This window comes from Heptranchias perlo, chromosome 3 (assembly GCF_035084215.1).
Source record: "Heptranchias perlo isolate sHepPer1 chromosome 3, sHepPer1.hap1, whole genome shotgun sequence".
NCBI classification, from domain to species: domain Eukaryota; kingdom Metazoa; phylum Chordata; class Chondrichthyes; order Hexanchiformes; family Hexanchidae; genus Heptranchias; species Heptranchias perlo.
Window position 1 is genome coordinate 136,003,531 of NC_090327.1, and position 21,459 is coordinate 136,024,989.

The 21,459-nt window shown below is 41.8% G+C and overlaps 1 protein-coding gene across 7 annotated transcripts in view; it reads left to right on the forward strand.

The window, feature by feature from the left end:
* ubr5 (ubiquitin protein ligase E3 component n-recognin 5) overlaps positions 1 to 21,459 on the forward strand; it is a 182,900-nt gene that overhangs the window by 144,410 nt on the left and 17,031 nt on the right. For all 7 annotated transcript variants that reach the window (XM_067982020.1, XM_067982021.1, XM_067982022.1 and 4 more), the window contains 14 exons: positions 1,364 to 1,536; positions 1,750 to 1,863; positions 4,944 to 5,164; positions 5,339 to 5,459; positions 5,591 to 5,689; positions 7,881 to 8,124; positions 9,022 to 9,130; positions 15,471 to 15,615; positions 15,771 to 15,901; positions 15,996 to 16,056; positions 16,523 to 16,701; positions 16,829 to 16,913; positions 16,996 to 17,151; positions 20,401 to 20,514. In XM_067982020.1, coding sequence (XP_067838121.1) covers positions 1,364 to 1,536; positions 1,750 to 1,863; positions 4,944 to 5,164; positions 5,339 to 5,459; positions 5,591 to 5,689; positions 7,881 to 8,124; positions 9,022 to 9,130; positions 15,471 to 15,615; positions 15,771 to 15,901; positions 15,996 to 16,056; positions 16,523 to 16,701; positions 16,829 to 16,913; positions 16,996 to 17,151; positions 20,401 to 20,514 — 1,952 coding nt within the window. The remainder of the gene's footprint in view (positions 1 to 1,363; positions 1,537 to 1,749; positions 1,864 to 4,943; positions 5,165 to 5,338; positions 5,460 to 5,590; positions 5,690 to 7,880; positions 8,125 to 9,021; positions 9,131 to 15,470; positions 15,616 to 15,770; positions 15,902 to 15,995; positions 16,057 to 16,522; positions 16,702 to 16,828; positions 16,914 to 16,995; positions 17,152 to 20,400; positions 20,515 to 21,459) is intronic.

A 21,459-nucleotide genomic window follows, 5' to 3' on the forward strand; every position in this document is an offset into this window, starting at 1 on the left:
TGTGTCTATTTTAAAGGTGTAAAATGTGTGCTCCGAGGCACAATTTCAGGGACTCAGCCCCAAAGATGCTGAAAAGCATTCGACTTGAAATTGAGTCCTGACATTTTTCAGGTGCACAGGGCAGCTGTGTAAAACAGGCATGAGAACCCTTGAATAAGTTAACAGTGGCCTAATACCTGCTTCAGGATTTTTGAAAAAAATTGATGAGCAGGTGTGCACTTTCCCCTCCTTTTCCCACCCCCCCCACCCCCCCCCGGCACTTACCTGAGGGCCACTGCTAGTGAGGCAGGTGGCTTGAAATTAGTTGTCTGAACTAGACAAGCTATCTATGGCATCGTGACAGGTTCTGGTAGCTCGCCCACATCATTTTAGATGAGACCTGAGGCCCAATTTCATGCCGACCTCCAGCCTCCCCGGTTGTGGCAAAAGCTGTTTGCGCAGCACCGAGTCTGGGCCTAAAACCCGGCCCAGGTGAATTTTTTTTTCTAAACTCCACTTAGATGTACCTTTCATAGATACTGATGTTAAGATAAATATTAACCTTTCCTGATTGCACTTATTTGCATCACAAGCTTTCAGTCATTTATCTAACCTGTTGGTTCATTTTTTTCTGATTCCCTAATTGCTGATACAAATTGGTCTTTTCAAAACTGTGTTTATTTACTCATCCTGGATTGTCCTTTGGTGCGTTGCCGTGTTATTTTTAGTTCAAAGTTGTAGCTTTTTCTATTCAAGATTGCAATTTCCTATATCTGTCTTAAGAAAGCTGTTTTTAAGCATTTATAAAGGGCAAGTTTAGTTTTAGGAAACTGTTGGGTACTTTACCCAGATGGACCATAGGACGGTTCCACCCTGGTGTCCTGTTAATTCACTTCATGTACTGAGCAGAATGGACATGCTGGTGACCCTGATTAAGGGATCGTCTCAGTGTACTGATTTGTTGTTATGTTTTATGGCTCTAACAGGGATTTGTCCCGCACCCCAGCCCCCATTTTTCTGAAATACCTTGCCATGTTCGATATGTGCTTGGATTGGGGAGGGTCAGGTAGAGATGCCCAGTGATTAATTTATTATATAAGTTCTGTATATTAAATGCAACAGCTGTTTTCAAAGCCCAATGTCATTTTGAAAACAGTTGTTCCAATTAGTTATGCAGTCATTGCACAGCTTATATCGACTTTGTCCATTTTACCTGCACAACTTTACCTTTTTGTGAGCATTATTCACATTTCCAGTTTTAAAAAAAAAAAATCCTGCTGGATAAATCCATTTTTGTTTTGCATATAATTACTGAACTAGTTAATTTGCTCATAGTAGGTATGGCTGCGTGCATACTGAGATCTCAATTTAATTTTCCATTCAGGTTCTGGTCTCCATGACAAGGATGATGACACACTGTCCACAGAAGCAGGCCAAAATCACCCATTCTTCCGACGTTCTGATTCTATGACCTTCCTTGGCTGTATTCCGCCAAATCCATTTGAAGTTTCTCTGGCTGAAGCAATTCCACTGGCAGACCAACCTCACCTTTTACAGGTAAATGCAGTAGCACTAAATGGTCTATTCATGGAAACTTTTTTGTAAGTTTCTTAGTGTAACAGTGCTAATAAACTGATATAGCAGCTGCCTATACAAATTGTATTACCGTGCTTGAGCTTTGAGAAGATTCATGTTAGAATGACTTATTAATTTTTGGGGAGAAATGTTCTTAGTTAGGTGTTTTAGTTCTTTCCTTTCTCTTCTCTATAGCCCAATGCTAGAAAGGAAGATTTATTTGGTCGCCCCAGCCAAGGTTTATATTCGTCCTTTTCGGGCCTTGGAAAAGATATAACTGAAGTAACCGTGGATAGAAATTGCCTAGAGGTAAGATTTTCATGAATACTTGTAATTCATTATCTTCAAAGATAGCTTTCTCATCTGTGTTAACATCAGTGGAGATTTTTGAAGCTTGACTAATTGACATAGTTTTGTTGCACATTATTTTCTTCAAAAAAGTGGTTCTTACTGCAATGAAATACAGATTAAAATGTGAACCTTGACATTTAACGTTGCTTGTTTACCAAGACCCTTTCTTTTAAAATAGTGTAGTTTGACGACGTTCACTATTTTTCGAACTATGCAGGAAGTATAGCAGTGGGGAGTATTTAGACAGTTGTAAGTGTTTATCTCTGACTGCACATGAAGAAACCATTTAGTATTGCAATTACTAAAATCACATGAGAACTCCCATTTTTGCCTTTGGCAATTGATAGCTATCTCATCCAGAACTAACAAAATAGGAACATTTTCAGCCCAATCTGATTAGAATCATAGAAAGGTTACAGCACAGAAGGCGGCCATTCAGCCCGTCGAGCCATGCCGGGCTCTCTGCAAGAGCAGTCCAGTTTGTCCCACTCCCCTGCCCTTTCCCCAATTCCCTTTTGAAGGCCATGATTGAATCCACCTTCACCACCCTTTCAGGCAGTGCATTCCAGATCATAACCACTCGCTGCGTTTTAAAAAAAAAAGTTTTTCCTCGTGTCGCCTTTGGTTCTTTTGCCAATTACCTTGAATGTGTCCCCTCTGGTTCTCAACCCTTCTGCCAATGGGAACAGCTTTTCTGTATCTAATCTGTCTAGACCCCTCATGATTTTGAATACCTCTATCAAATTTCCTCTCAATTTTCTCTGCTCGAAGGAGAACAACCCCAGCTTCTTCAGTCTTTCCACGTAACTGAAGTCCTTCATCCCTGGAACAATTCTAGTAAATCTTTTCTGCACCCTCTCCAAGGCCTTCACATCCTTCCTAAAGTGCGGTGCCCAGAATTGGACACAGTACTCCAGTTGTGGCCGAACCAGTGTTTTATAAAGGTTCATTATGACTTCCTTGCTTTTGTACTCTGCTTCTATTTATAAATTGTAAACAATTTTACAACACCAAGTTATAGTCTCCAACAATTTTATTTTTAATCCCACAAGCTTTCGGAGGCTTCCTCCTTCCTCAGGTGGTGTGGAAAATGGTGTTGGAAAATGGAAGCCCATATACACATCTAAATGGTGTTGTACCATTTAGTTCATTTCCACACCACCTGAGGAAGGAGGAAGCCTCCGAAAGCTTGTGGGATTAAAAATAAAATTGTTGGACTATAACTTGGTGTTGTAAAATTGTTTACAATTGTCAACCCCAGTCCATCACCGGCATCTCCACATCATGGCTACCATCTATTTATGAAGCCCAGGATCCCATATGCTTTTTCAACCACTTTCTCAACCTGTCCTGCCACCTTGAGATTTGTGCACATATACCCCCAGATCTCTCTGTTCCTACACCCCCTTTAGAATTGTACCATTTAGTTCATATTGCCTCTCCTCATTCTTCCTACCAAAATGTATCACTTCACACTTCTCTGCCTTAAATTTCATCTGCCACGTGTCCATCCATTCCACCAGTCTGTCTGCGTCGTCTTGAATTCTATCGCTATCCTCCTCACTGTTCACTACACTTCCAAGTTATGTGTCATCTGCAAATTTTGAAATTGTACGTCCAAGTCATTAATATATATCAAGAAAAGCAGTAGTCCTAGTACTGACCCCTGGGGAACACCTCCCTCCAGTCTGAAAAACTACCGTTCACCACTACTCTGCTTCCTGTTACTTAGCCAATTTTGTATCCATGCTGCCAATGCCCCTTTTTATTCCATGGGCTTCAACTTTGATGGCAAGCCTATTATGTGGCACTTCATCAAATGCCTTTTGGAAGCCCATATACACCACATCAACCGCATTGCTCTCATCTACCCTTTCTGTTACCTCATCAACAAACTGAAATCAAGTTAGTTGTACATGATTTGCATTTAACAAATTCGTGCTGGCTTTCCTTAATTAATCCACACTTGTCCAAGTGACTGCTAATTCTGTCCCACATTATCGTTTCTAAAATTTTCCCCACCACTGAGGTTAAACTGACTGGCCTGTAGTTGCTGGGTTTATCCTTGCATCCTTTTTTGAACAAGGGTGTAACATTTGCAATTCTCCAGTCCTCTGGCACCACCCCTGTATCTAAGGATGATTGGAAGATTATGGCCAGTACCTCCACAATTTCCACCCTTACTTCCCTCAGCAACCTAGGATGCATCCCATCTGGACCTGGAGACTTATCTACTTTTAGTACAGCTAGCCTTTCTAGTAACTCCTCTATCAATTTTTAGCCCATCCAGTGTCTCAACTACCTCCCCTTTTACTATGACTCTGGCAGCATCATTTTCATTGGTAAAGACAGATGCAAAGTACTCATTTAGTACCTTAGCCATGCCCTCTGCCTCCATGTGTAGGTCTCCTTTTTGGTCCCTAGTCAGCCCCACCCCTACTTCCCCCCCCCCCCCCCCCCCCCTGAACTGCAAGTGCCCTAGTTTTGTCTTCAGGGGGAGTGGTGTACACTCTTGCGGTTCCCTGCTGGGAGAAGACATTGAACTCAAGAAGGCAGATTCCTTTTGAGTTTAATTCCTGTATTATTTCTCAGCAAGGAATCCAGGGGCTAGAACTTTCTGGTAACCAATATTTAAGGAGCTATCGTGTGAGCAGCTATAACTTCTAAATTTCTCGGTCAGTTAAGCATACTTGTGTTTCAATTTTGTGTGTATGGAAACTATCCTGAGAAAAGGGGCTTAGTACACAACAGTGGTACTCAAGGCATCCTAAAATATACCATGGCATTCACTAGCTTAACATTTGGCCTTCGTTCTCTCCATTTCTCGACGGAATTTCTACGAGAATTCATTCAAAACTCCTGGAAGGGATTCAGTCTTCTAATTTTGGTTATTCTATCCTTTCTCTTACCTCCTTCAGAAAACCCAGAGTTTATTGCAAACATAGTTCATGTCCCATGAATTAATCTATGAGCCATTTTTTTAAAAAACAATAGTTTTAAGCTGGACATTGCTAATCTACTGTGGTCCTATTCTTCAGGTGCTTCCCACAAAAATGTCTTACTCCTCTAACCTGAAGAATGTTATGAGTATGCAGAATCGGCAGGGGAAGGCAGCTGATGAGCAAGTATTACCAGAAGATGAATCTGAAAATTCACGAATAGGACCATCTGCTCAAGACCTTGCAGCACAACTAAAAAGCAGTTTACTGGCGGAGATTGGGCTTACTGAAAGTGAAGGACCACCACTTACATCATTCAGGTAACTGTTCTTCATAGTCCATTGTAATCCAGGTCTTCTGTTAAGTTCTAGTTGTCTTTCAAAATGGAGTAAAATGGCTCGAAGCTATGCTAAGGGAGTATTTTACCATATGCCTCCGTTCAATCTATTAGTTTGAGTGAAATTCATCTCTCCCTCATTTTTATTGATTCCCAGGCCACAATGTAGTTTCATGGGAATGGTGATTTCTCATGACATGCTGTTAGGACGTTGGCGCCTGTCTTTGGAACTCTTTGGACGAGTGTTTATGGAAGACGTAGGAGCTGAACCTGGATCGGTAAGGATGACATTCAAAGTACAGCATTCCAACACCAATATAGAAAACTGGATAATTCTGAAATTAATTGTTTTTAAAGTTAATGTAGTTTTATGCTTCAAATAATGTAGAGCGGACTTTTTCTCCAACAGATTTTGACCGAACTTGGTGGTTTTGAAGTGAAAGAGTCGAAATTCCGGCGAGAAATGGAGAAACTAAGAAATGCTCAGTCTAGAGACCTAACTCTAGAGGTAAAAAAAAATGTTGGCTTGATTTCATGATTGCTGGCTAGGTACCTCCTTACATGGCTTTCTTGTCTCTGGCCACCCTTTTGTCCCTTTTTAAACCTTGTTAGGAAGTAGCATAAGGTTATTTCTTGTATGTTTACATATTGGTTCTTTTAGTCTTGCAAGACATTTTTAAATAAGCACACAGCAATGTGTCTACAGAATCATTGAAAGGGTACAGCACGGAAGGAGGCCTTTCGGCCCATCGAGTCGATGCAAGAGCAATCCAGCTAGTCCCACTCCCCCGCCTTATCCCCGTAGCACTGTGATTTTTTTTTCCCTTTCAAGTACTTGTCCAGTTTCCTTTTTGAAGGTCATAATTGAATCTGTCTCCACCACCCCCACTGGCAGTGCATTCCAGATCACAACCACTCGCTGTGTTTAAAAAAAAAGCTTTTCCTTATGTCACCTTTTGCCAATCACTTTAAATCTATGCCTTCTGGTTCTTGACCCCTCTGCCAATGGAAACAGTTTCTCTCTTATGTATCCTGTGTAGACCCTTCATGATTTTGAATCCCTCTATCAAATCTCCTCTCAATTTTCTCTGTTCCAAGGAGAACAGCTCCAGCTTCTCCAGTCTATTCACGTAACTGAAGTCCCTCATCCCTGGAATCATTCTAGTAAATCTCTTCTGCACCCTCTCTAAGGCCTTCACATCTTTCCTGAAGTGCGGTGCCCAGAACTGGACACAACACTCCAGTTCTGGCCAAACTAGTCTTTTATAAAGGTTCATCATTACTTCCATACTTTTGTACTCTATGCCTCTATTTATGAAGTCCAGGATCCCATATGCTTTTTTTAAACTGCTTTCTCAACCTGCCCTGCCACTATTTGTGCACATATACCCCCAGTTCTCTGTTTCTGTACCCCTTTTAGAGTTGTGCCCTCTAGTTTATATTGCCTGTCCTCATTCTTCCTATTGAAATGTATCACCTTGCATTTTTCTGCATTAAATTTCATCTGCCACATGTCCGCCCATTCCACCAGCCTGTCTATATCCTCTTGAAGTCTATCACTATCCTCCTCATGGTTCACTGCACTTCCAAGGTTTCTGTCATCTGCAAGTTTGGAAATTGTGCCCTGTACACCCAAGTCATTAATATGTATCAAGAAAAGCAGTGGTCCGAGTACCGACCCCTGGGGAACACCACTGTACACCTTCCTCCAGTCCGAAAAACAACCGTTCCCCACTACTCTGTTTCCTGCTACTTCGCCAATTCTGTATCCATGCTGCTACTGCCCCCTTTGAAATCCAGGGTATAAATTCAGTGTGTCTTTCGGTCCCTCTGCCTCTTTCGGTCCCTCTGCCTCTTTCGGTCCCTCTGCCTCTTTCGGTCCCTCTGCCTCTTTCGGTCCCTCTGCCTCTTTCGGTCCCTCTGCCTCTTTCGGTCCCTCTGCCTCTTTCGGTCCCTCTGCCTCTTTCGGTCCCTCTGCCTCTTTCGGTCCCTCTGCCTCTTTCGGTCCCTGTGATATTATAATAAAATCAACTCGTACGTGAATTCGTATTCTTCCCATTTTTTTGCCGCTCCCGTTCCGGAGTTGTGTGCTTCGGTAAATTTGTATGGGTGCTGGCAGCCCTCCAGTGCTTCGCCCATGTAGCCATTTACACAAATAACCCTGGGCATCGAGTATCAGTAGATTATTTGACCATGGTGGGCATCACTGTTGAGGCCAATTTCGTCTGACCCCAGTTTCCAGTTGCACATTTTCCAGCATGGATAACTTGGTGGCAGTCAGCACTGAGAAGCTTGGTTGACTATATTTTCTTTTTCCCTGGCTTAAAAATGTGCTGACCTAACTCTTAGCTGGTTACAACAGCTCATTCATGCAGACCAAGGATTAAACCTGGGAACTTCCTGGGTTATATAAGATTTTTGCCAGTTCATGGTTTTAACTGAAATGTTCATGTTCTAGCTATTAAGAAGCAGTGGATGAATGTTTACTGTTTGACGTCTTTTTTTCATCACGACCTGTCTGTTTCTAACACTTTTTCACAAGTTTTTAAATGGCTGTTTCCTGTACAAGTTACCTTATTATTTGGATAGTACTTGCTTTCATTTTATTATTGTATGTAGTTCAGAGCATTTTGGAAATATTAATTAGTAGATTTTTGTGAGCCAAAAAAGACTGACATTTAATTTCAATGGTTTTTCAGGTTGATCGTGATCGTGACCTCTTGATTCAGCAAACAATGAGGCAACTCAATAATCACTTCGGCCGCAGATGCACTACAACTCCAATGACCGTGCACAGGGTTAAGGTCACTTTCAAAGATGAGCCAGGAGAGGGTAGTGGAGTGGCTCGAAGTTTCTACACTGCAATTGCGCAAGCATTTCTGTCCAGTGAAAAATTGCCAAACTTGGACTGTATACAGAATGCTAGCAAGGGATTACAAACCAGTATGTGATATTTAAGTATTCCACAAAAAACATGAACAGTATATGTGTGCAGTTACTAAGTCATTGGGCAATTCATTTGTAGATGGAAAATTGGAAGAAAACTTAACGGCTGTACCAGCATCTATTACGTTGAATGCTATACAATAGATATGATGAGATTGGGCATAACTAGTATCTGCAATAATCTGAAAAATTATACGATTTGTTACTTGCTGATCAGGTCAAACATACTTGACCATGATTAATCCTTGGATGTATGCCTTTTCCACACATCATTTAGCCTCTAACCCCCACTGATCAAGTTATTACATCAAAGGAGCAGATTACGAAACAACCAGAACATTGAAAATAGAATTAAAAATGGCAAATAGTTTGCTAATGTCTTTAAATGAATTATTGTTTGTTGGAAGTTGGTTTCCATTTCTTAAATAACAAAGCTTGTGACGATCAAGCTGCTGATCTCCCCCATGGCAAAACTAGCTTTGCAAATTTATTACATAATCTTTTATGCAAAACAAAATGTCAGGATGCCAGACAGTAGTTCACTTCTGTTATGCCATTTTAACCCTAGGGTTAGTCTGTTGTATTTTGTTCTATATGTGCATAATGCAGGACAGGATTTACAAAATCTGGCCTGTTGGATCTTCTAGTTTCGTAGTGGTATGTACATATAGGGGTTCTAATTACCCCAGAAGTAGAAATATATATTGTGGTTAGATCTAAAATATATTTGCAGATTGGTCAACACAAGATACTTTGAAATCCTGAAAAAGTGACCATTTTGTGGTCCTATAAAATTAATTTAATCTGGTACTTGCTGTTTTTCCTTAAGTGTTGTAAACAGGACAGAAATTGAGCGTAGAAGTTGAATTTTTTAAGTAGTTGTTTTTGGTTTAGGCCTAATGCAGCGACTGAGGAATCGAGAGAGGGAACGGGAAAGAGAGAGAGAAAGGGAAATGAGGAGAAGTGGTGGAATGCGAGCAGGCTCTCGTCGAGACAGAGATCGGTGAGTGTGAACTATTAAATTTTGACTGCTATCGGATGCAAAAGGCTGAGTATATGAAGCTACAATTGAATTGGTGTCTTTATTTTATATTATCAAGGAGGAAAGAGAGATGTACTGTTCACTTTTGTACTGTTTTCCTTTGCCTGTCCTATTTAAACAAAACAGTTTGGTTCAGAGGCTAAGTCTTGGTTTGGTGTAAGTGTATATTCAGTCCCGTTATTGAAGAGAATCATGTAGTGGCATGTGGTACAACCCTAAACAATTTTGTGACCTCATGTTTGTGTTACCAGTTCAAATTCAGTTAAAGCAAGATTATAGTGCTGCCTCTTAAGTATATTTAACAATGGTTTTCTTGGTTTCCTCAAAAATGCAGTTTGCAAAGAAACTGTTTGCAACGGCAAATTTTTATATCCGTGATATAAATTGAGTTTGTTTCTTCCAGCTTATGTTTGGGGCATAGTCTATACCAACTGCCAACTTGACAGCTCAGCCTAAAAATCTTTCCTGTTCGCTGTCCAATCTGTTGTCCCCTCATCACATTCATGTCCTTTTTACATGTAGCATGATCAGTACTGATTGTGAGTATCTTAGTTTTAATCACTGAGACAGCAATTCTAATTGAAATCAAACTTGACAAGTGATGACCTATTATCTAGATTCCTTATTGAAGTATGTTTGCTGGGAATGGTTAGTGCATCTGTAGAACATTTTGTGCTTCACTGACTCTGTCATCTTACAAGCATGTACTCCAAAATTGTTTCAATCAAATTGCTAAGATTATACCCCTATGACCAGGGTTTGTGAAAATCCAAAGCATGAAACTGTTGTGATAGTCTATTTTTACAAACCTTTTGCAGTGGATATTGAAATTGACTCAGAACTTTCCAATAAATTCATATCAAAATAGGACTTCAAGCTGTAATCACAAATCCAAAACATTTAATCAGCTTTCATATTGTCCCACTAAACTTAAAATGGTTACCTGATAATGGTCAGTGTCCTCCTTTTCAACTACACAAGATGCTTGTGTGCTATAATTGACAGTCAAAATGTTTGCTTGCATTAATAGGTTATAATTCACAAAATGGCTGGCAAGTATCTGAGCCAGTAAATTGCCTAGCACTGTAGAATTGCATTGCAATCATCAGCAAAGCACTGAATAAGCTTGTCATCACATTTTCTACTTGCTGTACTGAATAACCAGATTGGATCCTAAAAGATATGTTGGATGGGTTGAATAAGCCTATTTCCAGCTCAATTTGTGAAGCTGTATAACAAATTAGTCCAGCTATTTTTTTATTCGTTCATGGGACAAGGGCGTCGCTGGCAAAGCCAGCATTTATTGCCCATCCCTAATTTCCCTTGAGAAGGTGGTGGTGAGCCGCTGCATAAGAAATAGAACATAAGAAATAGGAGCAGGAGTAGGCCAATCAGCCCCTCGAGCCTGCTCCGCCATTCAATAAGATCATGGCTGATCTGATCCTAATCTCAAATCTAAATTCATGTCCAATTTCCTGCCTGCTCCCCGTAACCCCTAATTCCCTTTACTTCTAGGAAACTGTCGATTTCTGTTTTAAATTTATTTAATGATGTCGCTTCCACAGCTTCCTGGGGCAGCAAATTCCACAGACCTACCACCCTCTGAGTGAAGAAGTTTCTCCTCATCTCAGTTTTGAAAGAGCAGCCCCTTATTCTAAGATTATGCCCCCTAGTTCTAGTTTCACCCATCCTTGGGAACATCCTTACTGCATCCACCCGATCAAGCCCCTTCACAATCTTATATGTTTCAATAAGATCGCCTCTCATTCTTCTGAACTCCAATGAGTAGAGTCCCAATCTACTCAACCTCTCCTCATATGTCCGCCCCCTCATCCCCGGGATTAACCGAGTGAACCTTCTTTGTACTGCCTCGAGAGCAAGTATGTCTTTTCTTAGTATGGACACCAAAACTGTATGCAGTATTCCAGGTGCGGTCTCACCAATACCTTATATAACTGCAGCAATACCTCCCTGTTTTTATATTCTATCCCCCTAGCAATAAAAGCCAACATTCCGTTGGCCGCCTTGATCACCTGCTGCACCTGCATACTAACTTTTTGATTTTCTTGCACTAGGACCCCCAGATCCCTTTGAACTGCAGTACTTTCCAGTTTCTTGCCATTAAGATAATAACTTGCTCTCTGATTTTTCCTGCCAAAGTGCATAACCTCACATTTTCCAATATTGTATTGCATCTGCCAAATCTCCACCCACTCACCCAGCCTGTCTATATCCCCCTGTAGGTTTTTTATGTCCTCCTCACTCTCCACTTTCCCTCCCATCTTTGTATCATCTGCAAACTTTGATATGTTACACTCGGTCCCCTCCTCCAAATCGTTAATATAGATTGTAAAGAGTTGGGGACCCAGCACCGACCCCTGCGGAACACCACTGGCTACTGGTTGCCAGTCCGAGAATTAACCATTTATCCCAACTCTCTGCTTCCTGTTAGATAACCAATCCTCCACCCGTGCCAGAATATTACCCCCAATCCAGTGATTCTTTATCTTGAACAATATTCTTTTATGCGGCACTTTGTCGAATGCCTTCTGGAAGTCTAAATACACTACGTCCACTGGTTCCCCTTTATCCACCCTGTACGTTATGTCCTCAAAGAACTGAAGCAAATTTGTCAGACATGACTTCCCCTTCGTAAAGCCATGCTGACCTTGTCCTATTAAATTATGTTTATCCAAATGTTCTGCTGTCTCTTTAATAATAGACTCCCAAATTTTACCCACCACAGATGTTAGGCTAACTGGTCTATAATTTCCAGCCTTCTGCCTACTACCCTTTTTAAATAAGGGTGTTACATTAGCAGTTTTCCAATCTGCTGGGACCTTTGCCGAGTCCAGAGAATTTTGGAAAATTATTACCAAAGCATCCACAATCCCTACTGCCACTTCCCTCAAGACCCTAGGATGTAAGCCATCAGGTCCAGGGGATTTATCCGCCTTGAGTCCCATTAATTTACTGAGTACCAATTCCTTAGTTGGACATGCAGTCCATGTTGTGAAGGTTCTCCCTCAGTACTGTTAGGAAGGGAGTTCCAGGATTTTGACCCAGCGACGATGAAGGAACGGCGATATATTTCCATGTCGGGATGGTGTGTGACTTGCAGGGGAACGTGCAGGTGGTGGTGTTCCCATGTGTCTGCTGCTCTTGTCCTTCTAGGTGGTAGAGGTCGTGGGTTTGGGAGATGCTGTCGAAGAAGCCTTGGAGTTGCTGCAGTGCATCCTGTGGATGGTACACACTGCAGCCACAGTGTGCCGGTGGTGAAGGGAGTGAATGTTTAGGGTGGTGGATGGGGTGCCAATCAAGTGAGCTGCTTTGTCCTGGATGGTGTCGAGCTTCTTAAGTGCTATTGGAGCTGCACTCATCCAGGCAAGTGGAGAGTATTCCAACACACTCCTGACTTGTGCCTTGTAGATGGTGGAAAGGCTTTGGGGAGTCAGGAGGTGAGTCACTCGCTGCAAAATACCCAGCCTCTGACCTGCTATTGTAGTCACAGTATTTATATGGCTGGTCCAGTTAAGTTTCTGGTCAATGGTGACCCCCAGGATGTTGATGGTGGGGGATGCAGCGATGGTAATGCTGTTGAATGTCCATGGGGAGGTGGTTAGACTCTCTCTTGTTGGAGATGGTCATTGCCTGGCACTTGTCTGACTCGAATGTTACTTGCCACTTATCAGCCCAAGCCTGGATGTTGTCCAGGTCTTGCTGCATGTGGGCACGGACTGCTTCATTATCTGAAGAGTTGCGAATGGAACTGAACACTGTGCAATCATCAGCAAACATACCCATTTCTGACCTTATGGAGGGAAGGTCATTGATGAAGCAGCTGAAGATGGTTGGGCCTTGGACACTTCCCTGAGGAACTCCTGCAACAATGTCCTGGGGCTGAGATGATTGGCCTTCAACAACCACTACCATCTTCCTTTGTGCTTGGTCTGACTCCAGCCACTGGAGAGTTTTCCCCCTGATTCCCATTGACTTCAATTTTACTAGGGCTCCTTGGTGCCACACTCGGTCAAATGCTGCCTTGATGTCAAGGGCAGTCACTCTCACCTCGCCTCTGGAATTCAGCTCTTTTATCCATGTTTGGACTAAGGCTGTAATGAGGTCTGGAGCCGAGTGGTCCTGGCGGAACCCAAACTGAGCATCGGTGAGCAGGTTATTGGTGAGTAAGTACCGTTTGATCGCACTGTCGACGACACCTTCCATCACTTTGCTGCTGATTGAGAGTAGGCTGATGGGGCGGTAATTGGCCAGATTGGATTTGTCCTGCTTTTTGTGGACAGGACAGCATACCTGGGCAATTTTCCACATTGTCAGGTAGATGCCAGTGTTGTGTCTGTACTGCAACAGTTTGGCTAGAGGCACGGCTAGTTCTGGAGCACAAGACTTCAGCACTACGGCTGGGATGCTGTCGGGGCCCATAGCCTTTGCTGTATCCTGTGCACTCAGCCGTTTCTTGATATAATGTGGAGTGAATCGAATTGGCTGAAGACTGGCTTCTGTGATGGTGGGGATATCAGGAGGAGGCAGAGATGGATCATCCACTCAGCACTTCTGGCTGAAGATGGTTGTAAACGCTTCAGCCTTGTCTTTTTTACACTCCCGTGCTGGACTCTGCCATCATTGAGAATGTGGATGTTTACAGAACCTCCTCCTCCCATTAGTTGTTTAATTGTCCACCACCAGCTATAGAAAACCCTGGTTAGACCGCACCTGGAGTACTGAGAGTAGTTCTCGGCACCGCACCTTCGGAAGGACATATTGGTTTTGGAGTGAGTGCAGTGTAGGTTTACTAGAATGATACCTGGACTTCAAGGGCTAAGTTACGTGGAGAGATTACACAAATTGGGGTTGTATTCTCTGGAGTTTCGAAGGTTAAGGGGTGATCTGATCGAAGTTTATAAGATATTAAGGGGAACGGATAGGGTGGATAGAGAGAAACTATTTCCGCTGGTTGGGGATTCTAGGAATAGGGGGCACAGTCTAAAAATTAGAGCCAGACCTTTCAGGAGCGAGATTAGAAAACATTTCTACACAGAGTGGTAGAAGTTTGGAAAACTCTTCCGCAAATGGCAATTGATACTAGCTCAATTGCTAAATTTAAATCTGAGATAGATAGCTTTTTGGCAATGAAAGGTATTAAGGGATATGGGCCAAAGATGGGTTTGTGGAGTTAGATCACAGATCAGCCATGATCTTATCAAATGGCGGAGCAGTCACGAGGGGCTGAATGGCCTACTCCTGTTCCTATGTTCTTACCATTCACAACTGGATGTGGCAGGACTGCAGAGCTTTGATCTGATCAGTTGGTTGTGGAATCGCTTCGTTCTGGCTATAGCTTGTTGCTTCTGCTGTTTAGCATGCATGTAGTCCTGAGTTGTAGCTTCACCAGGTTGGCACCTCATTTTTAGGTACACTTGGTGCTGCTCCTGGCATGCTCTTCTACACTCCTCATTGAACCAGGGTTGATCCCCTGGCTTGTTGGTCATGGTAGAGTGAGGAACATGCGGGGCCATGAGGTTACAGATTGTGCTGGAATACAATTCTGCTGCTGATGGCCCACAGCGCCTCATAGATGTCCAGTTTTGAGCTGCTAGATCTGTTCTGAATCTATCCCATTTAGCACAGTGATAGTGCCACACAGCACGTTGGATGGTGTCCTTTGTGCGAAGACGAGACTTCGTCTCCACAAGGACTGTGCGGTGATCACTCCTACCAATACTGTCATGGACGGATGCATCTGCGACAGGTAGATTGGTGAGGACGAGGTCAAGTAGGTTTTTCTCTACTGTTGGTTCGCTCACCACCTGCCGCAGGCCCAGTCTGGCAGCTATGTCCTTCAGGACTCGGCCAGCTCGGTCAGTAGTGGTGCTACCGAGCCACTCTTGGTGATGGACATTGAGGTCCCCCACCCAGAGTACATTCTGTGCCCTTGCTACCCTCAGTGCTTCCTCCAAGTGGTGCTCAACATGGAGGAGGAATGATTCATCAGCTGAGGGAGGGCGGTAGGTGGTAATCAGCAGTGTTACTGTGTTTTTTCATTAACTTGAACTATGAATGGTATGCAATATTCTATGCAGAAAGCATACACAAGTTGATTTTACTACTTGGGTAGATTTCCACATTTAAAAAAATATTTAATATGAAGATGCCACTCATGTTTCCAGATTAGTTTTAGTGGTGCATTGAAGAAATCATGTGGGTAGAAATGTTCTGACGCCGTTTGTTCCGATAGAAAACAATCAGTGATTAGTGAAGTTAGTCTTTGTTCTCAATTTTGTAGGGAATCGAGAAGGCAGCTTTGCATAGATACTAGACCTTTCCGGCCAGCATCAGAAGGAAATCCCAGTGATGACCCAGATCCGCTGCCAGCCCATCGGCAAGCACTTGGTGAGCGGCTGTATCCTCGGGTTCAAGCAATGCAGCCTGTAAGTGTCGCATACTTTAAAGTCACTCCACTTTGTAATGATCTTTAGCTGTAGATTCTTACCAAGGATGGATTTATTTTGGAAAGTTTTCTGAATTGAATTATGTAAATTTAACTCGGAATTAAAAGTTGTAATGTATTAATTATTTATTTCAGGCATTTGCCAGTAAAATTACAGGAATGTTACTGGAATTATCCCCTGCACAGCTCTTATTGCTTCTAGCAAGTGAAGACTCATTGAGAGCAAGGGTTGATGAGGCCATGGAACTGATCATTGCACATGGAAGGTAAAATACATTTGAAAAATTATTATAGCCCTGGCTAATGTAGCAATTGTGTTTTAAAATATGTCCCATTAAATATTGCCTTCTTTTTTTGCAGGGAAAATGGTGCTGATAGTATATTGGACTTGGGATTGCTTGATTCATCAGATAAATCTCAGGTAGGGGAAAATTGCATTCCTGTGAATAAATCTAATTATTGGTGTTTGAGACTGCAGAATAGTGCAAGAGTAAAGGAAAGCTTTCCTTAATGAGAAGTGCGCAATAAGTACTTCTATTATCTGGTTGTGTTAATGTATATTTTGTATGACCTCTGTGTTCATGGTTCTGTTTTTATCAGCTTTTAATGACTAGTAATTCTTGTACTTCAGATGTGAGCAAAAACTAAAATTTTGACTTCAGAAGCCAGCGGTTGCTCGTTTGAGTTCCATTGTTAACTTCTATATTTTATTCTCTGGCCTAATGTTTGTTGTTGGTCTCTGTTTAGGCTGCTTTGAGTTCCTGGGCTATTTTGTTTTGGTGTTCTGGGGGAGAAAAGCAAGAGTTTGAACTAACCAACAAATGTGTAGCATTGGTACAACTGATGGTTTTAAAAGTTGTTGGTGATTTTTTAAAATTAATCTGCAGCAGGACACTAGAAAACGGCATGGCTCTAGTCGAAGTGTGGTCGACATGGAATTGGATGAGCCAGATGATGGTGATGACAATGCGCCACTCTTCTACCAGCCTGGAAAGCGAGGGTTCTACTCACCCAGGCCAGGCAAAAACACAGAAGCACGCCTCAATTGTTTCCGTAATATCGGCAGGTAAAATGAGAAGTGACACTACTATGGAGTTACACCACTAGCAGTTGTGACTATGTTGTGGATGTTGGGATATTGCCAGTTCATATTTTAAAATTAAACATCATTAATATACTCTTGTTCTTTTCAGGATATTGGGTCTATGTCTACTACAAAATGAACTCTGCCCTATAACCCTAAATAGACATGTTATTAAAGTTCTGCTAGGAAGAAAAGTAGGTATCAACGTCTATTGAATAAGTAGTTTATCTCTTAGAACTTCATTTGATTTGAAAATCATTTCTTTTAACTTTCCAGGTGAATTGGCATGATTTTGCTTTCTTTGATCATGTGATGTATGAAAGTTTACGCCAACTCATCCTCGCCTCTCAGAGCCAGGATGCATATGCAGTCTTTGCAGCAATGGATCTAGCTTTTGCTATTGATCTTTGTAAGGAAGAAGGTGGAGGGCAGGTATGATGGTTTTTGAAGGGCTCTTCACACTTAGTAAAATTTGTTCAATTTTAAAAAGACGCATAGGAACATTAATGATGGAATTCTTTTCTGAAAGCTACAGCAACTTGCATTGATAACTATACAATAGAATGAAAGTGAGACATTTATGGCATGTATCACTTTGCAAGCCTTGTCTAACACACTGTATCTAATATTAATTTGGTATAATTTTGTAAAAACGGCATTGTTTTTCCAGCTTTTGGGATAAGTTCACAGTCTGTAGTTCACCAAGTGTTTTCAGGCAAACAGAATTCTTGGTTTTGTATCTAGAGGCACATAATAAAAAAAAAGCAAGGAGGCAGTGTTGAAGTTGTACAAGACTTTGGATCATAGTTATCGTGTGTGTAGTTTTGGCACCATCGTACAAATGTAATGCAGGAGGTATAGCACAAATTGCTAGAATCTTGCCACGGATAAGTAAGGGGGTTTACAGGTATAAACAGACTTGAGAGGTTGAGGCTTTTTATTTGGAGTTGAGAATTTTACATGACTTGATAGAGGCCTTCAAGATTATGAAGGATTATTTTGAGGTAAATAGCAATCAGTTGTTGGTTGGTGAAGCAGTACTGAGAGCGCTCAAATTTAAGATAATGTTGGGGGGGTGGGGGGAGTGGAATTAGGAACAGGAGTAGGCCATTCAGCCTCTGGAGCCTGCTCTGCCATTCAGTGAGATCATTATTGATCTGTACCTTGGCTCCATATCCCTTGATACCCTTACCGAACAAAAGCCATCTTTAAAAAAAAATCAAGGGGAGGTTAGAATGGAATTCTGCTACAAACTGTTCAAGCAGAGTCTAAAGATTATTTTATTAAGGAATTAAATAGTTGCTTGAAAAAGATTTTTTTTTTAAATATTAAAGGGTGCAGGGAGTGAGCAGGAGAGTATGATTAGAGTTTTTTGAGGATGTAACTAGCAAGTTAGATAAAGGGGAGCCAGTGGATGTAGTACATTTGAATTTTCAAAAGGCATTTGATAAGGTGCCACATTAAAGGTTGTTACACAAGTTAAGGGCTCATGGGGTTGGGGGTAATATATTAGCATGGATAGAGGATTGGTTGAAGGACAGAAAACAGAGTAGGGATAAACTGGTTGACTGGCTGTAATTCGTGGTGCCGCAAGGATCAGTGCTTGGGCCTCAGCTGTTTACAATCTATATTAATGACTTAGATGAAGGGACCGAGTGTAATGTATCCAAGTTTGCTGACAATACAAAGCTAGGTGGGAAAGTAAGCTGTGAGGAGGACACTAAGAGTCTGCAAAGTGATAGAGACAGATTAAGTGAGTGAGCAATAAGGTGGCAGATGAAGTATAATATAGGGAAATGTGAGGTTATTCACTTTGGTAGGAAGAATAGAAAAACAATATTTTTTAAATGGTGAGAAACTATTAAATGTTGGTGTTCAGAGAGACCTCGGTGTCCTTGTACAAGAAACACAGTTAGTATGCAGGTACAGCAGGCAATTAGGAAAGCAAATGGCATGTTGGCCTTTATTGCAAGGGGCTTGGGGTACAAGAGTAAGGAAGTCTTACTACAGTTGTACAGGGCCTTGGTGAGACCTCATATGGAATACTGCGTACAGTTTTGATTTCCTTATCTAAGAAAGGATATACTTCCCTTAGAGGCGGTACAACGAAAGTTCACTAGATTAATTCCTGGGATGAGAAGGTTGTCCTATGAGGAGAGATTGAGTAGAATGGGCCTATACTCTCTGGAGTTTAGAAGAATGAGAGGTGATCTCATTGAAACGTATAAGATTCTGAGGGGGCTTGACAGGGTAGATGCTGAGAGGTTGTTTCCCCTGGCTGGAGAGTCTAGAACTAGAGGGCATAGTCTCAGGATAAAGGGTCGGCCATTTAGGACTGAGATGAGGAGGAATTTCTTCACGCAGAGGGCTGTGAATCTTTTGAATTCTCTACCCCATAGAGCTATGGATGCTGAGTCATTGAATATATTCAAGGCTGAGATGGATAGATTTTTGGACTCTAGTGGAATCCAGGAATATGGGGATCAGGCGGGGAAGTGGAGTTGAGGTCGAAGATCAGCCATGACTTGATTGAAAGGCGGAGCAGGCTCGAGGGGTTGTATGGCCTACTGCTCCTATTTCTTGTGCCACTTAGTCTAATAAGAACATATGTTGAGAAAAACACTGGGACAAACTTGAGGGGCCAAGCGGCCTATCTCTGTGCCATAGCATTCTGATTCTACTAGCCTGTGGAAAGTTCATCAGTGTATATAAGGTTCATGGGTTACCAGCTGCTGTCTTTCCTGACTTTTTTATTGTTAAATACTGTTTCAAAGTGTAAAGCATATACCAAATTCAGTACAAGAGCTTCGTGCAGCTGGCTTGTTTGCTGGAAGGCAAGCCTACTTGGATATAGAAGCTTGCTGCTTCCCAGCACAACATCAGGGTTCATGCTGGTAGAGAAGCATGCCCCCTAAGCTGCCACACCAAGATGCAGAATTAACAGTAGGCATGAAGTATTCAAAACATTGTTCCCACTAACATGCCCTATTCAAGCCCAAGTTTTATGTTTGCACAACTGGAGCGACCGCACAACTTGAGAGACCGTTGCACCTCCCAACAGTCTATGCTAAACCTTTATAAAACACTGGTTAGGCCTCAGCTGGAGTATTGTGTTCAATTCTGGGCACCACACTTTAGGAAGGATGTCGAGGCCTTAGAGAGGGTACAGAAGAGATTTACTAGAATGGTGCCAGGGATGAGGGACTTCAATTATGTGGAGAGACTGGAGAAACTGGGGTTGTTCTCCTTCGAACAGAGAAGGTTAAGGGGACATTTGGTAGAGGTGTTCAAAATAATGAAGGGTTTCAATAGAGTAAATAAGGAGAAACTGTTTCCAGTGGCAGAAAGGTTGGTAACCAGAGGACACAGATTTAAGGTGATCAGCAAAAGAGCCAGAGGTGACATGAGGAAACATTTCTTTTGAAAGAGATGAGATTAGAAGTCTCTTATTTGACAAGCAATTTTCTGTTGTAAATAAAGCTGTAGATTTTTTTTTTGCTTTGAACAGTGATATTCTCCTCTGCCCTTTTTTTTTTAAGAGTACTGAAAAAAAGACATTCTGATCCAGTGCTTCTATAGATTCTTTAAAAAAAAAACACACACACAATCCTTTCCTAATTTTTCAGTAAATGTAGCGGTTTATTCATGTCAAAATTCTGAAGACATTTTTCTTCTTGGCAGGTTGAACTTGTTCCTGGTGGAGCCAATATTCCAGTTACTCCTTTGAATGTTTACGAGTATGTTAGGAAATATGCAGAGTACCGAATGTTGGTGGTTGCCGAGCAGCCTCTTCATGTAAGTCCCTCCATTTCTCATGCAAATTTGTTGCTTTTGTTGGAAAGTTCACTTTTGAAGTCAATTCATTGAGCCCACAGTAACGGCAAATCTGTTAGTGCTATGGAAACACTTTCTGTTGTACAGAAAATGTGCTGCAGTGATTCTTATTAATGAGGTTTGCTAAGTGGTGAGAAATCCACTGGAAATTCCCAAGATTATGAAAGGATTTAAATGTGTTATTCTGGGGTCTGTGTGCGCAGTAAGAATCATACAGATATCAAGCGATTGTCAAATTTTTGCAATAAAAGTTGACAGAAAAGTAATCCTTTGCAGTAGGATTAAAAGCTTAAATGTTATCCCCACCAAGCATAAGTATTAATACTCTCCTTATTTAGACAATCATGTACATTGGAATGGTTATGAGGCAGCAACTTCATACCAGGGCTCCGATCACTTCTTCTATGGTTTACAATCATTTGAGTGCTTCTGTCTTGCATCATTTCATATATTTGTCATAAAAACAGTATACTGTAGAGCTTGTTCCAACAGTTTTATTCAGCTTTCAGGGTTTCTTTCTCTTTCTTTCTCCACTCCTCCAAACCCACCCATAGTGGGTGTCCTGACCAAGATGTCTGTGATGAATTTGTGCCAATCACACAGCAGTTAATTGTGAAACAGAAACTTACCATGGAATAGATCAGAATTTACATTGTGTCTCTCCTTACCTCTTCATTTTTATGCTTGCTCTGGGGTAAATAAAATTCAGATGCGGTGGTGTGCAAGTCACTTACTTCAAACATAATGGGCCAGAATTTACTGTAGCCGCGAACGAATGGCACTTGCCCTTGCCATTTAATCTCCATGATATTTTGTGCCGCCAGTTGCTGGAAGTGGGAGATGGAAACGGCGCGACGCCCTCTACAGGGCATCTGGAATCTGTGTGAACAGGGCAAGCAACTGTGT